Genomic DNA, 27042 nt, shown 5'->3' with positions numbered 1-27042 from the left:
AGCATTTGTGTTGCATATTTTACTGTGTTTTTTTTGAGCCAAATTCAGGAGTGGATTTAACAGAAGGGAAGTGGCTGATAATGGACATTTGCCTCAGTCTAGCGTTCAGACAGTTTAGCTCACAGAGCATTGCCTAAAATTCATACTAGTTTATAATGAAACTGTTACAGTCACTGAGCTCAAAACAAACATGTGTAAGCATTTTAGAGCATTCACACAGCCAGTCTATGCAGCAGCTGTAAATAATACACAGCAGGTATGGTATTCTTTAAGGCTCGTTCACATTAGGGGCAGTGGGGCAGATTTTGGCACCGAAAGTGACGCAGGGAGCCGTGTCACTCTCGGGTCAAAATCTGCCTGCCACGACCGCCGAGAGGGGGAAGCCACGGTCGCAGCTTTCCCCTCTCGGCTCAAATGAATGGGCCAATTCCAGAGGTTGCTGCCACCAGGCGGAAGCCACGGCTCAGCTCGCTTCTTTTGTATGGAGATGGATTTTAGCGCTGAATCTACGTCATAATCCGCCCACTCACAATAGCGGTCTATGTAGACTGCTAGCTTACTTTTTTCCGTGAGCGTCATGTTGCCGCTCATGGAAAAAAAGAAGCGAGCTGCCCTTTCTTCAGGCGGATTCCACAGCTGATTCAGCCCCAGCGTCCGCCTCGCGGCAGCACCCTCCAGACTAGGCTCATTCATTTGGGCCTACTCTGGAGCGGCCCGCGTCAGAATCAGGACCAAAATCAGCCATTCCGCGCCCCGTGTGAACAGGACCTTAGGGTAACAGTTCAGGAGAACTTGATCATCTACACACCAGAGCTTGTCTGGCACGGCAGCACACAAAATCCTTACAAATGCACAGATCTTATTCTATGCTCTGTATAGATGGTCATGTATGTTAATGTATGCAGTGTGTAAAAATACAAAAAAAAATAAAATAAAAATAAAAGAACCTTATCAATAGGAGAATACATGCCACAGTTCAATTTACAACAGCTTTTGTTTTTTTTGTTTTTTATTATTACAACATAATGGATAGATACTATAGGCTGTGCAACCCTTCTAAAACCACAATAGAAATACAACATATGTATTGTGACCTGTGGCACTGTAAAACTGCCAGACTAAATTCAAAATAAAAGATTTACTAAATCAATATGAAATCTTAAAAAAAACAAAAAAAACAAAGACGACAATATGACATATTGAGGGGACATTTCACACTTACGCCCTATGTCATTTTGCCGGGTTTCCATCCTAAAGCCCAGAGAAACTGAACAGGGGACGACTTCTCGGCGGTCAGCTTTAAAACCCATTCATTTGAATGGGTTTTTAAAGTAAACTGCCAGCGTCCACCTGCAGCCTTTCTGCGGGGAAACCGTTTTTTTTTTTTGTTTGTTTTTTTTTAGGCCTGACAAAAAGTTCTGAATGTCTGACTTTGTGTCCAGCCAAAAAAAAAAAAAAACCTGCAGCAAGGCTGCAGGTGGTCACCGGCGGTTTGCTTTAAAAACCCATTCATTCAAATGAATGGGTTTAAAGCGGACCGCCGGGAAGCCGTCCCCTGTTCAGTTTCTCTGAGGCATAGGACGGAAATCCGGTGGAATGACACAGGGCACAAGTGTGAACGCCCTCTTATAGAGCTAGGGCATCAAGTTGCCACAGTGCAGCAGCTATACTGACTTATAATATGGCTGTGGCATTAGCTGTGCCAGCCCTACCAAATATAAGTTATGGGAACGGCTCAATAAGGGCAGTACCAAATAGCCATTTAAAGGAGAAATTAAAAATAATAAAATATATTGCATCTCTTGTAATTTCCCTTAATCTGTATGGTAACTGAAACAAATAAAATAATCATGACAGGCACTGACATATTCCATTATCCTTCTCATGAATAAGCACACACTAAATCACTAACATGCCATTAGTATGTAAGGGATGTGGTGAAGTGAGATAAAGAAAATACATAATCACAGTATAATAATGAAAAGTTCAGGCGACAAGTGTGTACACATGATATATAACAAACTCATTTAAAAAGTATAATCTGATATATACAAGGAAAGGTGTATTTCTATACTAGCGCTGGCATGACTGGATCGCATTTCGTGGAGGGAGAAAAAAAACAAAAGAAAAACCCATCATCCGTTCTACTCAACTCCTCCTGGTAAAAGGCACCTGTGTGTCAAAAAGTTAATGACCATGAGCTAAGCCCGTTTCAAACCATCAGAATCTTTGAAGGTTGAGGTATTATTCTGGTTTGCGCACAACAAAAAATATACAGTCATAGAAGTATTTCATCATCGATAAATGATTCACAGTATATGTTGTCCTGACAGATTCTTTCTCGGTCTGTAAAGATAAAAGACATTAGTTAGTTATTTGTAGTGAACACTAGGCAAGTGTGTAAAGGATCTGCTTTCTAGATAATGGCAACTATTGGTTTAAGTACCGTATATACTCAAGTATAAGCCAACTTTTTCAGCTCATTTTTCATGCTGAAAAAGCCCCCTCGGCTTTTGATGTGCGGGACACGATGGGGTTAACTGCTATTACTATGAGGCATATGGAGTTACTAAGCTGTAATGCACACGACCAGACTTTTTATCTGCAATAGTGGATTCCCCCCCCCCACACACAGTTTTTTTGTGGTAAAATTAGGGGCCTCAGCTTATATTCGAGTATATACGGTAGTTTTATTTATTTCATCTTTATTTTTTGTTGAATAAGTCCTCTTATTATTCAACAGGGCTAAGAAAAAAAAACTCGGAGTCTGAATCCGACCAAAGTCAACATCTGAAAGGCGTTTACATGGGTTCCCTCTGGTTTTTTCCCCCATACTCCAAAGACATACTGATAGGGGAATGTAGAGTGTGAGACTTATTTGGGACAGATTATGGGGATATTGTCAGTCCTTAGGGAGAGACCACCTTGTAGGTGTTTGGAGTCTTACAAAGCCCTTTTCGCTCCACTGTGGGGGATTATGGGAAGAATATGCAAATATGTTTCCCAAGATGTACATAGGGAAACACTGCCCTCTATGGAAAGCTCCCTTGAACATCATGACCGACTTTCCAACAAGCCTTTATTGCAATGATGCAGGATTTTACCAAGTCAGTATCATACCAGCTGTTGACAGCGCCGTTTCGATCCCTAGGCTGTGCTGATGAGATCCAATCAGATCAAACCGGTGCTGTCCACAGCTGGTATGATACTGACTTGGCAAAAACCAGCATCATTGCAATAAAGGCTTGTTGGAAAGTCAGGCATGCTGTTCAAGGGAGCTTCCCATAGAGGGCAGCATACAGAGGCAGTGTTTACCTATTTACATCTTGGGAAACATATTTGCATATTCTTCTTATATGGGACAGTGATTGAATAAGTCTGTAAAGCGCTGCAAATTATGAGTGCGCTATATAAGAAAGCAAAACATTACATTTTTGTCCATTTTTATGAATTCCTCCATACACTGAACTGTATATGGAGGTTCTGTGAAAACGGATGCCCCATAGGTAAAATATGGCCGTAAAAAATTGATGCTTTATATGGCTGGTTTGAACTTCAGTCATGTGAATTTTAGCTTTAGCAGAAATAAAAGTGGAGCACTGTTTAGTTAGGCTGAGTTCACACAGGGTATTTTGGTCAGGATTTTGAGGCCGTATTTGCGTCAAAATCCTGACCAAAAAGACGGCTCCCATTGAAATCAATGGGAGCCGGTCAGTTCTTTTTTCTGGGAGTTGGTTTGTTCTGGTTCCAGGAAAAACAAAAACAAAACAGAGAGATGCTGATTCTTCAGGCTGTTTCGCCTTGCGATTCGGCCTGAAAACACTCCCTTCTCCCGACTAAGCCTATTCATTGGGCCTAATCTGGAGCGGAGTGCGCGACTGGATGCCGATGCAGTGCACCAGCATTCAGTCGCAGCTACCCGTATTTTGGTCCAGAACCTGAGGCGGCCCGGACCAAAAAGCCCCATGTGAACTTACCCTGCTATGGGTAAAAAGACAGTTTTGATACACTAGGCCCTGTCTTTTCTGACAGTGCAACTGGTGGTAGATCTTGATAAGAATTTTGGAAACATCCTGCAGAATACCTCAATGAGAAATCCATGCTGTATGATAACATTCTTGAGATCCTCATAGCTTACTTCTATAGAAAGTTCATTTGCTAAATTTTCAAAATGATACAACAGTGGTCCTGGAATAAAGAAAAAACAAAAAAAAAAAAACACACCAATTTTAGGATTATAAGTAATTAAATCACCCGGCAAGTCACAACCACTTCTGAGGTTTCACAGATCACACATCTGTTTATACCTTGAGCTTTTAGCCGCTCAGCAGATATCTAGCTTCAGAATCATGTAAAACACCAACAGCCTACTAATATTATAAATGTGACAGTATGTATGTTTGATTGAGCAAGCTAGGAATCAAGAGGTTCTTCGAGCAGCTGAAACACCAGAGCAGGATCATCGACACCAACAACACGCTCATTCTATGGCATCCCAGTGAGCTGCTGAGATGCTGGAACAATCATAGGCACGGCCCGAGGAACAAGTTCAGCGGCAGACCAGCTTGAGAGCTGGCAAAACATCGACGGCGGCAATTTGCTGAATATAGGCGGATGATTGACGCCAACAACATGCAGACGAAGTCACAGGCAGAAGCTAGTTTTCTGTAAATTCTACCCCCAGCTACTGTTAATAATCCACATTTCTACTAAACTGCAGATTCACTGGCTAGTAAGTATGTGCGTAAGAAAATGATGAGACAATGCATAAACAGAATTAAAAGTGCAACCAACTAACCAGAATGGAACATCACTGATGAAATTCAGACAACTGACATCCTGTGGCAGTAGAGATACACAGCACCATATGATCGGCTCCCAAAAAACTGTATCAAGTTTTAGAAGTATGTAGTTCCGAAAGGTATTCCTGAACAAACCCTTGCTCCCGGACCCCCTGGATGCCATGATCGCAATTGATCACAGCATCCAGGGGGTTAATCCACTGGAGTCAGAGTATATGATCCCAGCCCTTGACTGTGTAACCCAGCCGAGAACAGGATGTAATGCCACAGATACAGATTATGTGCCCACAGCATTACAGCGCCGTATTATTACACCTCTGAGCATTAACTTTATATGAAGTAGTATGGCACAGAGTAGGAACGAGATTTTGTTGTGGTTCCTGAGTCAAACACGAAAGGAATGGGGAAATATAAATTAAGCTGCCCAATCCACTCTTGGCTTTGGCTAAAAAAAAAATAAAATGCAGCAAAAAAAAAACAAAAAAACCCCCCAGCTTTTCCACAGTGTGGTGCCTTAGTCTGAAGCCCCACGTTGCGAAAATGCAGTACAGTACCTGAAAAATGAATGAGATTCTGGCTAATCCTATTCACACATTGCGAGAAAAAAAAAAATAAAAAAATATGCATTTGCATTTTTGAAAACCGCAGCATGTCAATTATACCTGTGGAAAAATAGCATTTTCCATATAGGTATAATGGGAGCAGAAAATCCACAGATCACACCATACGCTTATTCTTTGACCTGCAGACTAAAATTCCCATGTCACTTTCTCATTCCTTCATTATGTAAAAGCATAGTTATGCATAGGAGGTGGTGTCAAACAATTTCGCCAACAGAACAGTTATCCCCATTTAAGACTTTAACCTCAGAATCTACGCAGATTGCCCACACGAATTTCTCACTTTCCCTATAGATTACGATACCACATCAGTTAACATAATAAAATTAGCATGGATGACTCATCCTTGACCGCCTCTACTGTTCTAAAATCCACTATTGACTTAAATTTTTGTCTGTGACACGGTATGTGGCTTAAAAAGGACCTTTTATCACTTGGGGCACATGCGGTGTTATATACTGCTAGAAAACTGTCAGTGCGCTGAATTCAGCACACTGTCGGCTTTCACAATCTATGCCCCGGGTGAAGAGCTATCGGCTCCGGTACCGTGGCACTTCACGTCAGAAGGGCGTCTTTTTTTATTATAAATTCTTTATTTATAAACAGACCAGAAACAGGCCAAACAAAACAGATATACAGCAAGGCCGAGGCACACCAGCCCATAACAGCAAAATAGAGTCCATAAGGGCAGACATCACGGACAAAGACAGGGAGAAGTACAAAACCAGTGGAGAGGGAAAAAGGAAATGTGGAGAAGAGGGATTGGCGAACAGCTCCGAGCACCGGCCAGGCAACCAGCAATCACATAAGACACAACCACCAACCAGGTGACTGTAACTAGGGGTACCTTGAAAGGGAATCCCAGGGGTCCAGGCCTCCACGCAGGCCTCTCGTGCAGTTGTCCAGCTATTCTAGGGGAACTCGGGAAGTAGATGAGGGAGTGCGACATTAACAAAGAGGAGCTAACACGAAGCAGCAATGAAAGCCGCATTAAGCCACCAGGTGACAGAGCGATCAGATCAGTACACCGACCCCCTTGAATGTAGAGTCAGGGCAACAGCTATGACACGAATCAAGAGATCTAGAGGACGATAGGACAGGGGCCGAACCTTCCCTAAGATGCGGGTCATTAGAAGGGCGTTTCTGTCAGTCAGGAACGCCCTTCCTCATAGCAGTGTCTATAGCGCTGTACTGTGAGAGCGAGGAGGAACACCCCTTCCCCTCCTGAGAATACTAGTCCATAGACTCGTCCCCAATCTCACAGTACAACGCCATAGGCGCTGCTGTGAGGAAGGGCTCTCCTGACTGACAGTCAGAAACGCCCTTCTGACGGTGAAGAGCTACGGTACCGGCACCGATAACACTTCACCTGGGGCACAGATCGTGAAAGCCGACAGTGCACTGAATTCAGCGCACTGTCGGCTTTCTAGCGGTGTATAAAATATAAAACTGCATGTGCTCCAAGTGATAAAAGGTTCCCTTTAAGCTTATACTCTGGGCATAATTGACTCCTCTGCCCCTTTGAGGCCACAAGATGGAACATTACCCAAGTGCCGATTGCTTCTTTGCAGAAAACCTGAGGCAAACTTGTATTACTGTTTCTGGTTACGTTCACAGACCGAGCAGTTCTGGCGTAGGGTGGAAAACTTTGTGACCACTCATATAATGGAGTCGTTCCCCTTTACCCCCTCATGGCCTCTCCAGGGTTTTATAGATGGTGATGTATACAAGATTGAGAAACACAATATTCACCTTTTACATTTAGTGGCAGCAGCTGGTAGAAAGGAGATTTTACAGATCTGAAGTCAACCTCCAAAGCCCTCACTTTAATTTTGGAAAAAATGTAATATATATTGAAAGTGGACTGGGCAGAAGCGACACATCAGACGGAATTTTTTTTTCTTCCCCAGTCTAACAGGGTTATAGCTCTATATTCCCCCAGCATGTTACAGAAAAACCCAAAAAAATTTGCAAACATGCTTTCAATTTACAACCTGGCATCAAGAGTGGATTCTGGTGGAGGATCCTCCCATGGGATGATGAGGGATGTAATCAGTGTTTTAAAGAAGCTAGGTGGGACTCCTTTCCTTGGTGTTTATGCCTTTAAATAGTTATGAGGGGGGAATGCGGGCGCTGTGATAGGTGGGAGAGGCGTATGCTTTTGTTTTGCATTGGCTCAGTCTACATATGGACTCTTTGGGACTTGTCTTTTAAAACCATCCTTAAGCTTATTATCCCTGTTGCTCTCGACACTGTGCTTGGTATACACGATGGTTAAATTTGATGCATCATGGTTCTTCCTGCAGCACTTTAACCCCTTCCCGCCGATGGCATTTTTTGATTTTCGTTTTTGACTCCCCTCCTGCTAAACCCCATAATTTTTTTAATTCTCCGCTCCAAGAGCCATAGGAGGTCTTAATCTTTGCGGGACAAATTGTTCTTCATGATGCCACCATTAATTATTCTGTATAATGTACTCGGAAGCTGGAAAAAAATTCAGAATGGGGTGGATATGAAGAAAAAATGCATTTCTGCGACTTTCTTACGGGCTTCGGTTTTATGGCGTTCACTGTGCAGCTAAAATGACATGTCCCCTGTATTCTGTGTTTCGGTACAATTCCAGGGATACCAAATTTATATGGTTTTATTTACATTTTAACCCCTTTAAAAAAAAAATCCAAAATTGTGTTAAAAAATGTTTTTTCTAAAAGTCGCCATATTCTGACAGCCGTAACGTTTATCCCTCCGTGTACGGGGATGCATAGGGCGTCTTTTTTTGCAGGGCCGGGTGTACTTTTTAGTTCTACATTTTGGGGAAATGCTTTTGCCTTGATCACTTTTTATTCTAATTTTTATCAGAATCAAAACAGTGAAAAAACGGCGGTCTTGCACTTTTGACTATTTTTTCCCGCTACGGCGTACCTACTGTGTATGTGTTTCACAGTATTTAACTAATTTTATATATGCCCTAGGGAAAGGGGGGTGGGGGGGGGGGAAATGGGTGATTTGAATTTTTAATACTTTAAAAATTTAACTTATTTATTTTACTTTTTTAATTTTTTTTTTTGCATTTATTAGACCCCCTCGGGGTCTTGAACCCCAGGGGGTCTGATCACTAATGCAATGCATTACAATGCTAATGCATTGCAAAAAATCATCATTTCTTTTGCAGGCTGCATAGACCAGCCTGCAAAAGAAAAAGGCTGCAGACCGGCCAGGAGCCTTTACAAAGCTCCGGGCTGTCATGGAAACGTGACGTCAGTCCTGGAGCTTGCTCCAGGCGCTGGTGATCACCGGCAAAATGGTGGCGCCCATGCACCGCCGGGAAAATGGCGCCTACTGCGCATTTGACCGATGCGCCGGAGGGGTTAATGCCGATCGGAGGCATTAGCGCTGGCTGTCTACTGTGTAACATAGTAGACACCCGGCGGCTATGGCGGCCGCCCGACTCCCGGACGGCCTCCATAGTTAAACACCCAACATGCGCCGTACTAGTACGGCGGATGTCGGGAAAGGGTTAAACAAAGTTTTCCTCCGCTGACTTTCTATTACAATTATATCTGTGGGGAAACTGCAATGTTTGGGTAGATATAATTAACATGCTGCGATTTCCAAAATCGCGCCAGTTTTGGAAGTCACACCGTGTCCACACCATTGTTTTTACAGTAAAGTGGGCATGGGATTCGCTCGAATGGATGGGATTCCGTTTAGCGCACGTATGCATTGAAATCAATGGGAAGCTTTTTAACCCATTGATTTCAATGTGTTACGCGCGCTAAACGGAACCCATTGAAGTCAACGGGATTCTGTTTTGCAGCGCTGATTCTGACACGAGTTTACGTGTCAGAATCAACACCACGTTACATCGTGTGAATGCCCCCTAAACCCTGCAAAGGAAAACTTTTTGGACTTTCTGTGAAAAGTGCTTTAGGTTAACCCCCAATGTGCCCAGCATTTTTGAAATTGAAGCATTTCTGCTGCACATTTTTTTCTGCAATGTGTATATGGGATTAGCCAGAATTCCTTCTACTTTACAGGTAATGTAAAATGCAGGGTATTCACGTTCTTAATTGAGAACTTCCATAATCAATCAAAAATAAACTGCTTTCCCAAGTCACTTTAAAGACTTTTATTCAATAGTACTGGTTAGCCTCTTGTGGATTATAATGGGAAAATAAAGTTTGACTCGGGTAGTTTAGGAAAATGATTTTTAAGCCACAGCTAGAACTGAATTCAGCAAGAATTGTGAAATCGGCCACGCTGAATGCCTTCTAGCTATCTAGATCTACTTAAAGAATCATTTCTAGGGCAATTAAAAATTGACAAAGCAAGCTGTAGAAAAAATGTTCTTTGAAGTGTTTAGTAGCTGCCTGTAGGACTGTATATCATTTAAGGGTATGCAATCAGGCTACATTATAATATTAAATACTAGGGATACTGTCAGCCTATGCTTTTATACAGTACTTTGATGAATTTGTTGTTCCTTCTTTTGTAAATCCATGTCCTTAGTGACAATTTGTATTGTGTTTGTTCACAAACCTCTATGAGTGCACTATAACAACCTTAATAAGTAGGTAGATCGGTCTCTCCATCGATGTTACATACTATATGCAAGACACCATGTATAAGGCAATTTTATTCATCAGGATTTGTTTCCATTTATTAATAAACTGCTGGATATCTTACCTAAATTAATCCAAATGCCTCCTGGTTTAAGGATTTTCCAGATTGTCTCAATATAGTCAAGAATATTATGTGCAGTGTCTATAAAGAAGCAGGTGGCTACACAGTCCCAAGCGCCTGTTAAAACGGAAAAGAAAAGATTAACCTGAAGACTCAGGACACACACTAACATGTTCCTGACAACAATTATTTAAATAGGGTTGGTTCACCAGGACAACCCCTGTCCATACGACCTATGAAGACTACCCAGTATTAGCCAGAACTAAAGGCACACTTTAAGATCTCTGTAAAAAAAATATATATATATTGTATCCATGCACTACATGAACATCCATTTATTTGATGGCACAGAATGCTAATGTGACTAAAATAAAATATTCCCCCTACGCCCAAACAGCAGCACAAGATGGGGTATTCCTGCCCCTGTGTACTGTTAGGACAGGTGGAACTTTTAATAAACTAACAAGTTACCCTCCCATAAAAGGTCCAGGAGACCTCCCCCTCCCTGTGTTTTTTTCTGTCCTGTTACCAGGACAGGTGGAGGGAGAGGTTTCCTCCTCTCCCACATATATTTTCTTGGGAGTCTTTTTCTTTTAGCCCTCCCCCCCCCCTTTTCTGGTCTTACCTGGGGGTGTGGGGCTTCTTTCCTGACCTCTGGCGGCGCCCCCCCACCCCCACTCCCCAGCCTGGGTGTACATGCTCCTGCGTCCGGGTGGGGGAGAGTGAGTGCGAGGTGGCAGCTTTCGGTTGTCTTCGGCGCTGCTGCGTCGCGCGCTCCCGGCTCTCCCCCGCCGCCTGGGGGGGAGATGCTCCGGCGGCCGGGGGAGGAACTTGTGCCGCAGGTCTTTGTTTCCGCCGCGGACACTGCTAGGGTGCTCCGCGGACTTCCGCTCTCCCCGCGCATGCGCGGGAATCCTTTTCGCGCATGCGCGGTCCGGCGTCCCCGCGCGGCCAGGTATTGGGAGCGCTTTTCAGCGTTTTGGGGAAATTTTAAGGGGGCAGTGTCCCCCCTCTTCTCCAGCCTTCTTAGCCAGGTTAGGCTAAAGGAAATATGTGCCCCTCAGCCTTGGCTCAGGCAGAGGAGGTGGAAGGGGCGGAGCTAGCATGTCTCCGCCCCCACTTTCGCCCTATTTAGTCCTGGTCTGCCCAGAGTAGGTTGCCTGTCTGCTTAGCTTGCAGGTTCCTACTGTTCCCTGGGCAACCAGAAAGTAGAAAATTCCTAGACACTTCAAGTGCTCTGAATCCTGTTTAAAGGTGATGTATGCCCCCTGGTGGGCGCTGAGGGTAGAAGCTGTAAGGTAAGGAAAATAATGAGTAACATGTTTTTCCTTAGATGTCATCCTCCTCCTCTGTGGCTGATAACCCTAAAAGAAAGGCTTCCAGCAAACGTCGCCACCTAGCCTGTGTTAAGTGCGAGGTGCCCTTACCTGATGGCTACGCCTATCAATGTTGTCGCGGGTGTCGAGGTCCCCCCTCAGAAGACACTTCGGTCCGTGACGTAGTCGGTTGGGTGAGAGAATTTGTCGAGGAGTCGATGAGAGAGATGAAGGTCTCGATCTCTCAGTTATCTAAGAGACCGCGTTTGGATTCGCCTCCTTCTCTTCCACCGATGGAGGGTCTCCAAATCTTGGACGAGGTTTCCTCAGAGGAGGACAACCTGGACCCAACTAAGCCGGTCTTCTCGGTGGATAAGATGCCCAAGCTACTAAAAGTGGTTCGGGCTAAAGAGATAGGGGAGGCTACTGAGGAGACTCCGTCTACCTCTCTCAGAGCCTTCAGAGCCGATCCAGACCTGGTCAAGAGGCTCGAGTCTGAATGGAGGTTCCCTGAACGCCCATTCATTGCTTCTAGACGCTTTAGGTCTCTCTTTCCCCTATCTGAGGCACAATCTAGCTCCTGGGGCCCTCCGCCCAAAGTTGACATTGCCGTCTCCAAATTGTCAAAGCGTACGGTAGTACCAGCGGAGGATGGCTCTAACCTCCAGGATGTGATGGATCGGAGGGCGGAGGGGTCCCTGAGGCGTATTTATGCCTCTTCCTCAGCACAAGCCTCAGTGGGCATCGTGGCTAGCGAGGTAGTCGCTAAACTGCGGTCAGACATCTCAAAACTGGAGAGAGATATTGACTCCGGGGTCCATCGGGACGACTTGCTGTCGGCCATGACAAATATCAGCCTCATGTCTGACTATCTCTCGGAGGCGGCTTTCTACCAGGTCAAGCTGGCAGCAAGATCCATGGCATTGTCCACCGCCGCAAGGCGCCCGCTTTGGCTTAAGCCCTGGAGGGCAGATAACACCTCCAAATTCAATCTATGCGCCTTGCCCTTTGAGCCAGGCAGACTATTTGGGAGTGAACTCGACCGGATAATGGAGGGTCTGGCCGATTCAAAAGGTAAGAACCTTCCCCAGTCTACAGGATCCAGGCAACGATCCTTTCGGGGCTATGCCCCCTCCAGAGGCATGTCTAGAGGCCAATTTCGTAGGCGCCCCTCGGGCCCAAGAGGCGGTCGAGGTTCCTCCCGTGGTGGTGAAAAGAGAGCCACCTTCTGACTGTCACGATCCCCTTGCCTGCAGGGCCAAGGTGGGGGGTCGTCTTTCCTTACATTTAGCCGCCTGGCACCATCATATCCAGGATCCTTGGGTTCTCCAGCTTATACGGGAAGGCTACAAGATAAGCTTCCTTTCCCTTCCTCCAGACAGATGCAGGAGGACCCGCCCTCTTCAGGGCACCAAACAACTTCATCTGCAAAGATCTGTGCTGGAGTATATCGACAAGGCTGCATTGGAACCCGTTCCTCTAGACGAACAAGGGCAAGGCGTCTACTCACCCGTGTTTCTAGTGCCAAAGTCGACCGGAGGGTGGCGCATGATTATCGACCTAAGGTATGTAAATCAATTTATCCGCAAGGTCCGGTTCCGTATGGAGACCATAAGGTCGGTTCTCCCCTTTCTGCAGCCGGGAGATCTATTCGTCACCTTGGATCTGAGGGACGCATACCTCCATATCCCCATCTATCCTCCACACAGAAAGTATTTAAGGATTGCCACAGATCTAAACGGAAGATTACATCACTTCCAGTTTACAGCTCTCCCGTTCGGTATAACTTCAGCCCCCCACACCTTTAAAAAGGTAGTGGCCCCGGTCATAGCCGCCCTGCGCCTCCAGGGGATATTTATTGTTCCATATTTAGACGATTGGCTGATAAAAGCTCAGTCAAGAGAGCTCCTCGCCACACAGTTGAGCATCACAGTGGCATTTATAAGCGAGCTGGGCTGGCTAGTAAACTGGCAAAAGTCAGTAGTGGTTCCATCTACCCGGATTCAATTCCTAGGGTTCAACTTGGATTCTCTCAGTATGATGATCTCCCTGCCCTCTCCTCGAAAGGAGAAGATTGGTCGAGCGGTTCACTACCTATCCCGAACCAGGAAGGTTACAATCAGGACAGCGATGAAGGTCCTAGGTCTCATGTCCGCGACCATCGAGGCAGTTCCCTGGGCTCTATGGCATATGCGCCCTTTACAGCTCGAGATCCTGAGAGTATGGAACCACAGTCCCTTGGGACTTCAGAAGCCTATCCAGCTTTCCATCAGTGCCCGTCGATCACTACAATGGTGGTCCCAACTCAAAGACTGGAGGTCCACGGTCCAGACCTCCTGGACCCTGTTGACCACAGATGCCTCCCTTACAGGCTGGGGAGCGCATCTGGGGGAGACCCTAATACGGGGAACATGGAACCAGCAGGAGAGAACTCGCTCCTCCAATTGGCGAGAGCTTACGGCAGTTTTTCTGGCACTACGGACTCTGACTCCCCATCTCCAAGGGAAGGCTGTCAGAGTAAGGACAGACAATTCTACAGCCGTCCAATATATCAACAAACAAGGAGGCACCAGGTCCCCCTCCTTGATGCGGGTGACCGACCTGATATTTTCATGGGCGGAGAAGAATTTGTCCCAGCTGTCAGCGGTACATATCAAAGGCCACCTCAACGTCCTGGCAGATCAACTAAGCAGGGGACTAGTAACAACAGCCGAATGGTCTCTGTCCCCGGAAATTTTCCAACAGCTCACCAGGATATGGGGTCTCCCCGAGGTGGATCTGATGGCCACCCAACACAACGCCAAGGTGGGACGATTTTGCTCCCTGTACCGGGACGGCAATCCCTTGGCGATCGATGCCCTGTCAATACCCTGGAGCTTCAAACTAGCATATGTTTTCCCTCCGATTCCAATGATTCCCAGGGTGTTGGCGAAACTCAGGCAGGACCAGACATCGGCCATTGTCATCATGCCGTTCTGGCCGAAAAGGGCATGGTTTACCCACCTCATGTTAATGAGTCGAGGGACCTACTGGAGGCTTCCGTGTGTCCAAAACCTGGTAACTCTAAACAGTCAGCTCTGCCAGGATCTGGACAGGTTCAACCTCACTGCCTGGAGGTTGACCGCACCGTACGTGGAGACAGAGGATTGTCCCTGGCCGTCTTAAGAACATTGGCCCACTCTAGAGCGGACTCAACCAATTGTAGTTACCAGAGGATCGCTCAAGTATTTAAGGATTGGGGAGCCAGGAGACAGTGTGATACATCTTCCGTTGAATCAGTCCTGGAGTTCTTACAAGAAGGGTTGGACAAAGGATTGTCCCCAGCCACCTTGAGAGTACATGTCTCGGCTTTGTCCGCTCTATTGGGGACTAGATTGTCTCAGAATCCTCTTATAAGGCAATTCCAGAAAGGGGCCTCCAGGCTCCGACCCCCGGTACGGCCTCCAGCCCCCCAATGGGACTTAGCTGCGGTCCTGCAAGGGCTATGTGGCCCTCCATTTGAACCCCTAACAGAGGTGGACTTCAAGTACCTCTCTTGGAAAGTGACCTTTTTGCTGGCAATCACATCTGCCAAGCGAGTAGGTGAGCTCCAGGCCTTGGCGGCGTCAGAGCCATACACAATCTTTTTTCCAGACAGAGTCCAGCTCAGGTTTGTTCAAGGCTTTCTGCCCAAGGTTCCGTCAGTGGAGAATATAAACCAGACTATAACCTTGCCCACCTTCTTCCCCTCTCTTTCCTCGGAGTGGGAGGAGAAGATGCACAGTTTGGATCTTGTACGAACACTGCAGATATACCTGGACCGGACGGGCCCATTCCGCAAGTCAGAAAACCTACTTATCAATTTTTTTGGTCACAACAGAGGTGTTAAGGCGTCCAAACCTACCCTGTCAAGGTGGATCAGAGAAGCCATCTCAGTGGCCTTGCAGACACAGGGGCTGCAGGTTCCAGAGTTTTTGCGAGCCCACGCTACCAGGTCGGTGGCTGCGTCCTGGGCAGAGAGGCAGTCCCTCTCAGTAGACCAGATCTGTGCAGCTGCATCTTGGTCTTCCCACTTGACTTTCGCCAGGCACTATAGATTGGACTGGCATACCTCCAAGGCGAAGTCCTTTGGTTACTCTATCCTGACCTCTGCTTGTCAGGATCGCCCTCCCTAGAAGGGGTATTACTTGTTAAATCCCCATCTTGTGCTGCTGTTTGGGCGTAGGGGGAATGGAAGATTATATAGATAATCTGTTTTCCCTTAGCCCAAACAGCAGCACAAAGCTCCCTCCCTTTTTTCTTAGTAAAGGATAAGTTAATTATAGTCTGTATGGTACTTGGAGACTAACACAGGGGGGGAGGTCTCCTGGACCTTTTATGGGAGGGTAACTTGTTAGTTTATTAAAAGTTCCACCTGTCTTAACAGTACACAGGGGCAGGAATACCCCATCTTGTGCTGCTGTTTGGGCTAAGGGAAAACAGATTATCTACATAATCTTCCAGTACTAACAAAACAAAAAACCCACAGCCGGGACTCTCCACTTCTGCAGCTGCTTAAAGCCGCAATGGCATACGAGTACGTTCTTGCAGAACAAGAGCGGGACTGCTCGGATGTAAATACTACGTATATTGGCAATCCGGAACTGGTTTTAAAGTAGGACCGATTAGTCATGGGTTGTGTACCAGAAAATTTGGCATATGCAAGCCACACAAGAGTTGCAAAAATTTTACACAAGTGAGTATTGCACAAAAATTGCTAATTTTTTTTTTTTTCGTTTTGAGCTCGGCATGCCACTTTGTTCAAAGGTCAATGACCCATCAAATGCATCCACTACTCACAATAGAGGATGTCATGTCACAGCTTATCTATTCACTGTATCTACACACAGCATGTCTAGAAAACTGTCCCACAGACCTGAATGAATCAACTCCAGGCTATTGCTGCTAATGGCCAACCGTCTACTATAAAGCATATCACAAAATGCTGTAAGGCTGAGGCCCCATGTTGCGGAAATGCTGCATTTTTTATTGCAGATTTTGCTGTTTTATTTGAGCCAAAGCCAGGAGTGGATTGAGCAGGAGGTAGATTTGGTTCCTATGCGTTTCCCATTCCTTCTCTAGCCATTCTTGGCTTTAAAAAAAAAAAAAAAAAAAAAAATGCATTATACTCGCCTGCCTCTGTTCTTGTGTCAAAGACAGTTCTTCACTGAAGTCAGAGGTGTACACCTTGGCTTCAGTATGGCGGTGGTATGGGGCATGCACTTACACAATAAGGGAGCGTTCACACTACCGTCAGTGTCCGACAGGTAGTGTCCGCTCCTAGTGTCCGTTCAAAATCTCTCACGGACATTAGGAGCGGACACTAGCTGTTTCCGTGACACTTGTCATTTATTTAAATGGTGATCGGGTGCGTTCTTTTGCACTCCGTGCCTGTCCTTCACTCTCCGCATGTAAAGATGTCCGACTTTTCAACCGGACAGAAAAACCAGACATGTAGGTTTTTTCTGAACGCACCCGATCGCCATTTAAATAAATGACAAGTGTCACGGACACAGCTAGTGTCCGCTCCTAATGTCCGTGAGAGATTTTGAACGGACACTAGGAGCGGACACTGATGGTAGTGTGAACGCCCCCTAAAGCTGGGGTGTACATCCTTAACTTCACTAAAGAACTGCGCAACAGCTGGGAGCACTAAAGATGAAACAAATGAGGCTCCTCAGACTCATCTGTACGCAAGTATTAAAAGTTATTTATTTTAATTGAGGGAAGAAATGATTGTAAAGCAGGGCTACTTGGAACACCAACCCCCCCCAGTCTATAAGGGTGTTTTAGTCTCCCAAATTGACCTTGACAGGTTTCTTTTAATCAAGCAGAGGAGGAGCTTAGGCAAGATGGCAACCACTTAATCATATACAGAAGGGAAAATCTAGAATTTATTTATTTTTTAATAAAATCAGAAAATAACAGTTTAGAAAAAAAACTTGATATTTCAAAATCTGGTTTTAATAAAAAAAAATAATAATAATAATTGGTGAAATATTCCCTATAAATCCTGTCAGAAATGATTGGGAGTTTTGTTTTTTAGGTGTGGAATAGATGGAGTTTATATTTGGGCGTGTTAGTTGTATGTTGTGATTGGTCACAAATTTGATGCCATTATTCGTCCATGTTTGTTCCTTCTTGCATTGTTCTGCACTGTATTGGTGCTTCCATGTTTTGCACCCGTTTGTATTCACCAGAAAACAATGAAGGTTTCTGTTGAGCATTAGTGAGCAAAGATCAAGTAATGGACATAGACAACATACTGGAACTGTTCAGAATACAATGTGTAACCTGAAATTATTATTTATTTTTGTTTTAATTGTTGCTTGTGATGGAGTAAAATAAGCTATGTAGGACGGAGGTCACTTATTGAAAAGCTATTTACTCACTGTTATCTGTATAAATTTCCTGGAAGTCTCCGGCAGTCATGGAAAAGTTTGGATTGCATGGAAGATCGTGAGGATTGACATCGGGAAAATATACGGGTCTTACTTGATCTACTGATCTCACGTTGTTGCTAAACTGATGGATCCAAGGATAAAGTTTAAAAGCATTAATCTGGGAACATCTGTAACATATCAAAAAGGAAACAATTCATAGAAAACCATTAACGATATAAGACCGATGACAAAAATGGTCATGGGACGTTTCACTGAGGTCACAACTACGATTGGGAAGTCTCTCCTGTCGCAAGAAAAGGTTTCTTTTAAATTTTTCTTTTAACTTTAAACCAGGGCATCTCAAGCCTTTTCTGCTTGTAGCAAATTGAAGTAGTCTCAGCACGCCGGATGATACTTTTTTTTAAAATTTTTTCCAAATTTTATTGTGGAGACATGCTCCAAGTTAAAAATATATATATATTGTTCTTAAAGCTGCAATGGCATACAATCTATATATAGCAACCGGTGGATATGTCCTTGTGCAGACGGGACAGAAGGACGAGTAAGCCTACGCGTTTAGGGGATATGACCCCTTAGTCATGGCTTGACTAAGGCCATGACTAAGGGGTCATATCCCCGAAACGCGTAGGCTTACTCGTCCTTCTGTCCCGTCTGCACAAGGACATATCCACCGGTTGCTTTTCCAAGAACAATATATATATATATTTTTTTTTTTTTAACTTGGAGCATGTCTCCACAATAAAATTTGGAAAAAATTTTTAAAAAACGTATCATCCGGCGTGCTGAGACTACTTCAATTTGCTGCTTCTATTGTGTCTGTGCCGGACATGACGTCCCGGGCATCCGGATGACTACAAGCACCTACTACTCCTGCATTAACAGTAAGAGACATTTATCATTTTTGTAATACGGGCTGAGACAATTTTTTCTTCTTTGCTTTTCTGCTTGTGCTTAGTATAGGTATGATGGGATCTCTACGCTCACCATCCACTGCATCAACAATGTGAGTAATGTTGTTAAATCAGAGACTGGTAAAACCAGAAAGGTCTGTCCAGCCTATATGCAAAACTGAATCCCAAGCTAAATCTCACTAACAACTGGAGGGGGGGAGGATGTCACCTCACAAGTCCCCTGGTTTCAGAAAAACCGCGTTCAGTTGCTAACAGAAGGTTTAGCCACAACAAATTTGCTGCATCTATTTGTGAATAGATCTCAAAGGAAACCTGAGGTACTTCGTTGGGGGTCTATTAAAGTTCCTGTATTTTTGAGAGTAACAATAATGAACACTACACTAATCTCTCCATCAGAAATAATGGAACTTCTGATGAAAAAATAAGAAAAAAATAAAAAATAAAAAAAAGGCAACAACGAAGAGCTAAACAACTAGCTATTCCCTCATATAATGATATAAGTCTAAAAACACTCCTTTAAATGCAGGAGCAGTAAAATATTACACTGCAAGGCTATGGCCAACAATTTCCGGAACTATTGATTATGGAATTATTATTATCTAGTAAATGCAGCTCAAAATTGAATTAAAAGGGACCTGAGATGGAACACCTGCCATGTTTTTTTAGATTTGTATACCATTTTCAAGTGCTAGACAAGACAAAATAAAAATGTACTTGTGATGCTAGTCTTAAAAACAGAATTACTTGCATGTTTATCCAAACATACAATCCGATTAAAGACATGTCTCATGGCTGCAGCAAGTGAATGTAGGGATTATATCCTAAAGAAAGAAATTAAAATATCAACAAGTATAAGACTAATAACTCAAACTGCCACAAGATCAGCAGTGTTACCCCTATCAGATTACTTTATAATACACCGTTGATCTTGTGGCAGTGCAAGTTATTAGTTTTTTTTACTTATTATTGATGTTTTAGTCTTAAAAACAACTTGCGACTATGAAAATGCAGTTCAGTTTGCAAACAGCATGTTACAGAGCAAGAGGAATTGAGCAAATTGATATATGGTTTTACAAATAAAATAAAATAAAATTTATTTAAAGAGGACTTTTCACGTCCTCAGAGCACATGTGGTGTAATACACCACTAGAAAGCCGACAGTGCTTTCCCTTTCTGAGTCCCTGCTGAAGTGCTATCGGTGCAGATACCGTAGCTCTTCAGTATCAGAGTCTATAGCGCTGTATTGTGAGAGGGGACATTCCTTACTGCCTAGCCACAACACTGAGCAGTGTGGAACACCTCCCCTCCTGATAGTACTCGTCCATAGATGAGTACTGGGGGGGGCCTTCCTCACCGCTCAGCATCATCACTGGGCAGTAAGGAATGCCCCCTCTCATAGTACAAAGCTATAGACGCTACTGTGAGGAGGGGCGTTCCTGACCGACTGTCAGAAACGCCCTTCTGACAGTGAAGAGCTACGGTATCGTCACCGATAGCTCTTCAGCGAGGGCACAGAACAGGAAAGCTGATAGTGCACTGAATTCAGTGCACTGTTGGCTTTCTAGTGGTGTATTAGACCGTATGTGCCCTGAGGACGTGAAAGGTTCTCTTTAAGTATGACCCATGTTTTATACATTTAAATCTTTGCTCTATCTGGCTTTAGGAATCCATTTAGCAATCCCACTCCATTTTCAGTATACCTACTCATACATGGAGGGCATTGTATCACTGACTAGTGCCTCCTATTAGCCTCTGAAGGCCAGAAAGAGCAGTGATTAAAATTTAATTTATTTCTTTTACAAAACAATAACACTCTGCTCAACTCTTCCTACTCTATAATATGCTGCCTGCAAATTGAACTGCATTTTGAGTAGGACAGATCTTTATATTCCAAGTGGAAGCAGCATGATCATATAATGGGTACTTTGATCTTATTGACTATAGGGCTGGGCAATTTAGCCTAAAAATGAAATCTCGCTTTTATTCAAACTTATGGCTAATTCTAGATTTATTTTGTTTTTGCTTGCATGCGTTTTATCACGAAACAAGTTATCTGCAGGAGAGGGGATAACTTGTACATCAGTAGGGTTCCAACCACTCAGACCCCAACTGACCTGGAGAATGTCAGACTTTTATCCCCAGTTCTGAATGCAACGGTGGTCGGGCACGATCCACACTACTCCATTCATTTCAGAGGGAGAGTCGGAGATAGCTGAAGTACATTACTCAGCTATCTCCATTGCTTTCATTGAAATGAATGGGTTGCGTGCTGCCTGACAACAGCCTCATTCTCCTAGAGCCTAATCGATCGGACCCCTTATGATCTGCAAGTTATTCACTACCATAAACAGTGCTTCTTTGAAATGACATATTAATCGATTTCATTTGGTTAATAACTGCCCAATCCTATTTCCACCAGCTCTAAACAGCTGAAGGTTAACAATGAATAATTCTAACACTGGCAAGCAACTAGTGATAGGGGTGTATTCACACGGAGTAACGCGGTGCTGATTCTGGCACAATAACTCGCGTAAAAATCAGCGCTGAAAAAAAAGGACTCCCATTGACTTTAATGGGTTCCATTTTACACGCGTAAAATGGAACCCATTGAAGTCAATGGGAGTCCTTTTTTTTTTCAGCGCTGATTTTTACGCGAGTTATTGCACATTACACCGTGTGAATGCCCCCTTTGTTGCACATCTTATGAAGAAGCATCCTCAGCAGTTTCCCCAATGGCCAGCTGTGTATGATAGATAGGTAAACTATTCCTTGATCACAGATTAAGTTGGCTTGAATGGAAAATACAAGGTCATGGATTGTCATGTATTTGCAGTTTTGACTAATCCCCAAGCACAAAAACTGTTGGAACAGACTATACTAAATTTATGCAGAACAAAAAACAAAGTAACCAATACTAACAGTCAACATACCTATTAAGTACAAAATTAGAAGAGAAAAGCATGAAAAAGCTCCATTCATTGCCTTGGCACGAATACCCATGCATTGCGATTTCCCAAGCCAGTCTTCCAAGTCCAGCACCAGGTACAAGAATATTAATTTCGGAAGGATCACTGCAAAAATTATAGAAATGAGAAAGCCAAAATATGTGGTTATATTTAGCAATATTTTTGATCATTAAATAGCCCAACATCTCATCTATATACAGAAAGTCTAATATACACAAGTAGGGAAAGTACTCAGACTTTTAATAGAAAATTGCAGTGCGTTGGTGATGAGCATAATTCTTTGTCAACGTTCAACTAACAAAGGGTTACATATATAATAAGAGTCACAAAGCTAAATTTAGGGTTAATGTGAACTAAACACACCAAACAAATAAACCATTTGCCTAGATGCTTTGCACCTTATTTATTATGTGCCATTGACACTTTATTTGCCGTGTATGACTAAGGGACGCAGATAGATGAGATGTGGATTACTAGAGAGAAAGCATAATTTTGTGAAAAGGGGACGGGACCTATGATAAACGAGTGAACCAGAACTGTTGCAAATTTTTGTCATACAGTCAGTCAACTAATAGGTAGTTGAAACGTAGACTAAACAGGCTAAATATACACCAGATTTATTATCTCACATCAGGTGCATGTTTACACAGCAGGAACTAGCCAGCAGCAAGCAGTGTTTGCAGCCAGAAACAACCAATCTTGTACTATTAAAGGGTTTGGCCACTTTCAGGCCAATATTGAGAGACCAATGATTTTGTCTGTATTATAAAAAGTTGTGAAACTTTCCAACATGCTTTCTGTATCAATTTCTCATAGTTTTCTAGATCTCTGCCTTCTCTCAATCCTTCTGCTTACTCACAGCGGATTAAAAAATAAAATCGGTCAATGGTCATGTGATGAACACACAGGCGCACAGCTCATTACTAGGCAGATGTCTGTGTACCGATCACATGACCATGGACTTGATTTTCATTCACTGGAAGTAAGCTCAATGATTCTCAAGACAGGCCATCAATTTGGCAGATCAGCTGTTTTGCAGAGTGTGTAGCTCCCACCATTGTTTACATGCCATACTCTTTGTAGCAGTGGTATTTGGTACTGCAGCAGTGTCCCATAGATGTAATTGGGTCACTTCTACAGTAACAATAACGCTTCCATTTGTATCAGTCAATCATGGAAACTTTACTGTTCATGGTACTGATTAAAGTAACAAACAGTGGGATGAAATATGAACTTAACCTTAATTGCCATTGCCAAATACCAACCATTATAAAGAGAAAACAGGTAGAAATATTGAATAATGAATAGAAATGGTTTACCATTTATCTTTAGAGAATTGCTTCAGAATTTCATTAATGATAGGTTGATAACACGTTTCTCTCTCAGTTTTGCCTTCTTCACTCCAGTCCCGTACAAACTGCTTTATTGTGGACTTCAACTTGTCCATGTCAAATGTGGATGCAGGGATGGCTTTTTTGTGACCCTAAAGGAATATGACATTGCATTTTAAGATTTAACCATGCACTGTGTTACATTAGACTCCAGTTGAGAACAATGGCAAGGTGCCATAATACACATATTCATACATCTTTATCCTACACAAGTTACTGAGTTATTTGTATAGCCTGATGACTGCACAAATCTACACTCACCGGCCACTTTATTAGGTACACCTGTCCAACTGCTCGTTAACACTTAATTTCTAATCAGCCAATCACATGGCGGCAACTCAGTGCATTTAGGCATGTAGACATGGTCCAGACAATCTCCTGCAGTTCAAACCGAGCATCAGTATGGGGAAGAAAGGTGATTTGAGTGCCTTTGAACGTGGCATGGTTGTTGGTGCCAGAAGGGCTGGTCTGAGTATTTCAGAAACTGCTGATCTACTGGGATTTTCACGCACAACCATCTCTAGGGTTTACAGAGAATGGTCCGAAAAAGAAAAAACATCCAGTGAGCGTCAGTTCTGTGGGCGGAAATGCGTTGTTGATGCCAGAGGTCAGAGGAGAATGGCCAGACTGGTTCGAGCTGATAGAAAGGCAACAGTGACTCAAATAGCCACCCGTTACAACCAAGGTAGCCAGAAGAGCATCTCTGAACGAACAGTACGTCGAACTTTGAGGCAGATGGGCTACAGCAGCAGAAGACCACACCAGGTGCCACTCCTTTCAGCTAAGAACAGGAAACTGAGGCTACAATTTGCACAAGCTCATCGAAATTGGACAACTGAAGATTGGAAAAACGTTGCCTGGTCTGATGAGTCTCGATTTCTGCTGCGACATTCGGATGGTAGGGTCAGAATTTGGCGTCAACAACATGAAAGCATGGATCCATCCTGCCTTGTATCAACGGTTCAGGCTGGTGGTGGTGGTGTCATGGTGTGGGGAATATTTTCTTGGCACTCTTTGGGCCCCTTGGTACCAATTGAGCATCGTTGCAATGCCAAAGCCTACCTGAGTATTGTTGCTGACCATGTCCATCCCTTTATGACCACAATGTACCCAACATCTGATGGCTACTTTCAGCAGGATAATGCGCCATGTCATAAAGCTGGAATCATCTCAGACTGGTTTCTTGAACATGACAATAAGTTCACTGTACTCCAATGGCCTCCACAGTCACCAGATCTCAATCCAATAGAGCATCTTTGGGATGTGGTGGAACGGGAGATTCGCATCATGGATGTGCAGCCGACAAATCTGCGGCAACTGTGTGATGCCATCATGTCAATATGGACCAAAATCTCTGAGGAATGCTTCCAGAACCTTGTTGAATCTATGCCACGAAGAATTGAGGCAGTTCTGAAGGCAAAAGGGGGTCCAACCCGTTACTAGCACGGTGTACCTAATAAAGTGGCCGGTGAGTGTACAGCTGCTGTTTACAGGCATCACAACCATGAGGTCTAGAAAACAATGAATGGACTCCATATAAACAAGCAATGAAGTCTCTGTATCCATGCTCCTGAATGAAATGGCTCAGAGGCATTAAAACTTTGTATCATATACTAGGTCTTTAACTCCAATCTCAACTACCTAACGTTTGCAAACATGGAGCATGCCCCACAGATGCAAACATAACCAGTCCTACATATTGTATATAAGCCGCATATACACAGTAAAAATGCAACTAGAGCCTTATTTACTTAAAGTATTCTAACTACAGACATTCATGGTAAATAAGAACCCACTGGTAAAGCTGTGTGTGATTCACTCCATTGTCGTCCATAACCTTTTGTGAATTGCTGAACAATTCCACCCATCAGACATTGACAACTGACCTTCACAATTGTTGCAACTGTCTAAGGCTACATTCACACATGGTAAAAACTGGCCATACGATGTCCGTTCTTTTTACAGACAGTGCACAGCAGCATTAATATAAATGTCAGTGAGTGCCTGAGTGCACTCATAGTCCTCAGCCTCCTCAAAATATAGGTCATGTCCTATTTTCTGCCATTTTCACGGATCTCTCCACAAACAAATGTATAAGGGGTCTGAAAACAGAGGACACTGGTGCAAAACTGTCATTTTACATCTAATCTGAAGGATTCCACACTACTATTGGACTACACTTGTTTCAGATTGGAAAATATCAAAGCATGTTACAGCAGGTTGCCAGGAACCAGCTAGCCAATGCAGCTAGAAGTTGTCATTTTGGCAGTATGCACACGACACTGTTCTCTCTGGAAAACATAGTCCAGGTATCGATCGTAATTCCAAGATTCATCTGGGCCATGTGAAATGGAACTAAGTACACAGTAGTGAGTTATGATGCAGAGATCTTCTGAGCAGTTGGGAAGTTATAGTACAGAAATGACAGCTGTGTGTGTTCACTACAGTATCGCTATGGCCATTCCAGCCAGTCTCTATAACTCATGAAGAATGGATTATGGGGATAACGTCTATCCTTAGGGAGAGACCACCTTCTCAGGTGTGTGGAGACTTATACAGCCATAGTTGCTCCACTGAAGGAAGTCGGGCATGATGTTCAGGGTGCTTGCTATAGAGGGCAGCATAACAGAGGCACTGTCTCCCTGTTTACATCTTGGGAGACAGATTTGCATATTCTTCCCTTGAAGAATGATCATTCATTTTCTGGAGCAGAACTTACATTGCTGCCATACTCCTTGTTCTCAAACATACACGTGCAGTCATTGACAATGAGCTGCAGGATCTCCTGATTGTGATCAGCACATTTACGGATTCTCTCCAGGTTGGAATGGAAATTCGGCAGCATATTTTGTTGACTTTTCGGTAAAGACATGAATTGTCTTTCTGCACGATTCACACGTTCATGGATATGAGACCTAAGGGGAGAGAAAAGAAAGGAATTATATAATAGGGATAGCAATGGACACATTTTTACTGATCAAAACAAACAGGTCATGTACCCGCCACACTACTGTACAGGCAGCAATATCAGCGTCTTCCATTATGCAAAAGCAGCCATAAACAACCCTGCTTGGTGGGCACAGTGGCGGACTGTTATAGTCTTACAGAGGGTCTGGTGACGGCTGATACAGCTTTGTTCTATGTAATGACAGTAACCTCTATCGCAAAAAACGTCCGGACCACTGTGTAAGCAATGCCGCCCCTGCTACCTCCTATGTCACCCCTGCTACCTCATAGATTGTAAGCTCTTGTGAGCAAGGCCCTCAGCCCCATTGTGTGAATTGACCATTTCTCTGTAATGGATCTTTTTGTCTGAACTTGAACCCTACAAAATTGTACAGCGCTGCGGAACAGGTTGGCGCTATAGGAATAACATGCATTACTATTATTAGAGGGTCACATGACCAAAACAACCATTTCCCTTTAATGTCACTAGTCACCTTCCATCTCCAGCCCTTTCAGACTTGCAGATTTATACAACATACACCTGCCTACAATTGCCATAGAAGATTCTGGCTATGTTTTGTGTAATCACTGTTACAGGCGGAAGGACTGCTCATATAGTAATCACCCATAGCACGTGAATGTGTTGATGATCTTCCAGAAGTGCTCCCTTTCCAGCTTCTCCTCTTCCTCGGGGCTTTTCCGCTGCCTCCTTGCAGTGTACGACCCAAATTCCACAGCGCCCTCTGCCTCCTCATTCCCCGCCTCTGCCTGAGTGCACTCATAGTCCTCAGCCTCCTCCAAATCTCTTCTCCGTCGTCGCCCTCGGTTGTGTGTGAACATATTCCTAGCTTTCTCCGCTGCTGGGTACAGGAGGAGGGCTGCTAGACCCCGGACAATAGCAATGAGGCTGGTGCCAATCACATCCACGTGACACTGTCTGCTAGCGTGCCCTGATAAACCTGCGCCCTGAAAAGAACCGCTCTGA

At 44.0% G+C, this 27042-nt stretch overlaps 1 protein-coding gene across 2 annotated transcripts; it reads right to left on the bottom strand.

The window, feature by feature from the left end:
- Positions 1-1559: 1559 nt before the first annotated feature.
- On the bottom strand, positions 1560-27042 carry CARNMT1 (carnosine N-methyltransferase 1). Of its 2 annotated transcripts, XM_075263507.1 has the most exons (8): positions 26683-27042; positions 25831-26026; positions 23040-23203; positions 21685-21825; positions 17832-18010; positions 10109-10222; positions 4085-4188; positions 1560-2346 (listed from the first exon to the last, which is right to left on the bottom strand). In XM_075263507.1, the coding sequence occupies exons 1-8, from the start codon at positions 26895-26897 to the stop codon at positions 2245-2247; spliced, it is 1215 nt and encodes a 404-aa protein (XP_075119608.1). In that variant the 5' UTR covers positions 26898-27042; the 3' UTR covers positions 1560-2244. The 2 variants fall into 2 exon arrangements, with proteins under 2 accessions (XP_075119608.1, XP_075119615.1); XM_075263514.1 differs by lacking the exon at positions 4085-4188.

Source organism: Leptodactylus fuscus, chromosome 1 (assembly GCF_031893055.1).
Source record: "Leptodactylus fuscus isolate aLepFus1 chromosome 1, aLepFus1.hap2, whole genome shotgun sequence".
Taxonomy (NCBI): domain Eukaryota; kingdom Metazoa; phylum Chordata; class Amphibia; order Anura; family Leptodactylidae; genus Leptodactylus; species Leptodactylus fuscus.
This window is presented reverse-complemented; position numbering and strand designations above follow the sequence as displayed.

Bases quoted from the DNA above. Each gene is read 5' to 3' on its own strand.
- CARNMT1 (XM_075263507.1), bottom strand. From the start codon at position 26,897: ATGTTCACACACAACCGAGGGCGACGACGGAGAAGAGATTTGGAGGAG. The intron at 23,204-25,830 runs GTAAGTTCTGCT...ATATTCCTTTAG, and splicing joins ACAAGGAGTATGGCAGCAAT to GGTCACAAAAAAGCCATCCC. The intron at 4,189-10,108 runs GTAAGATATCCA...TCTTTATTCCAG, and splicing joins AGGCATTTGGATTAATTTAG to GACCACTGTTGTATCATTTT.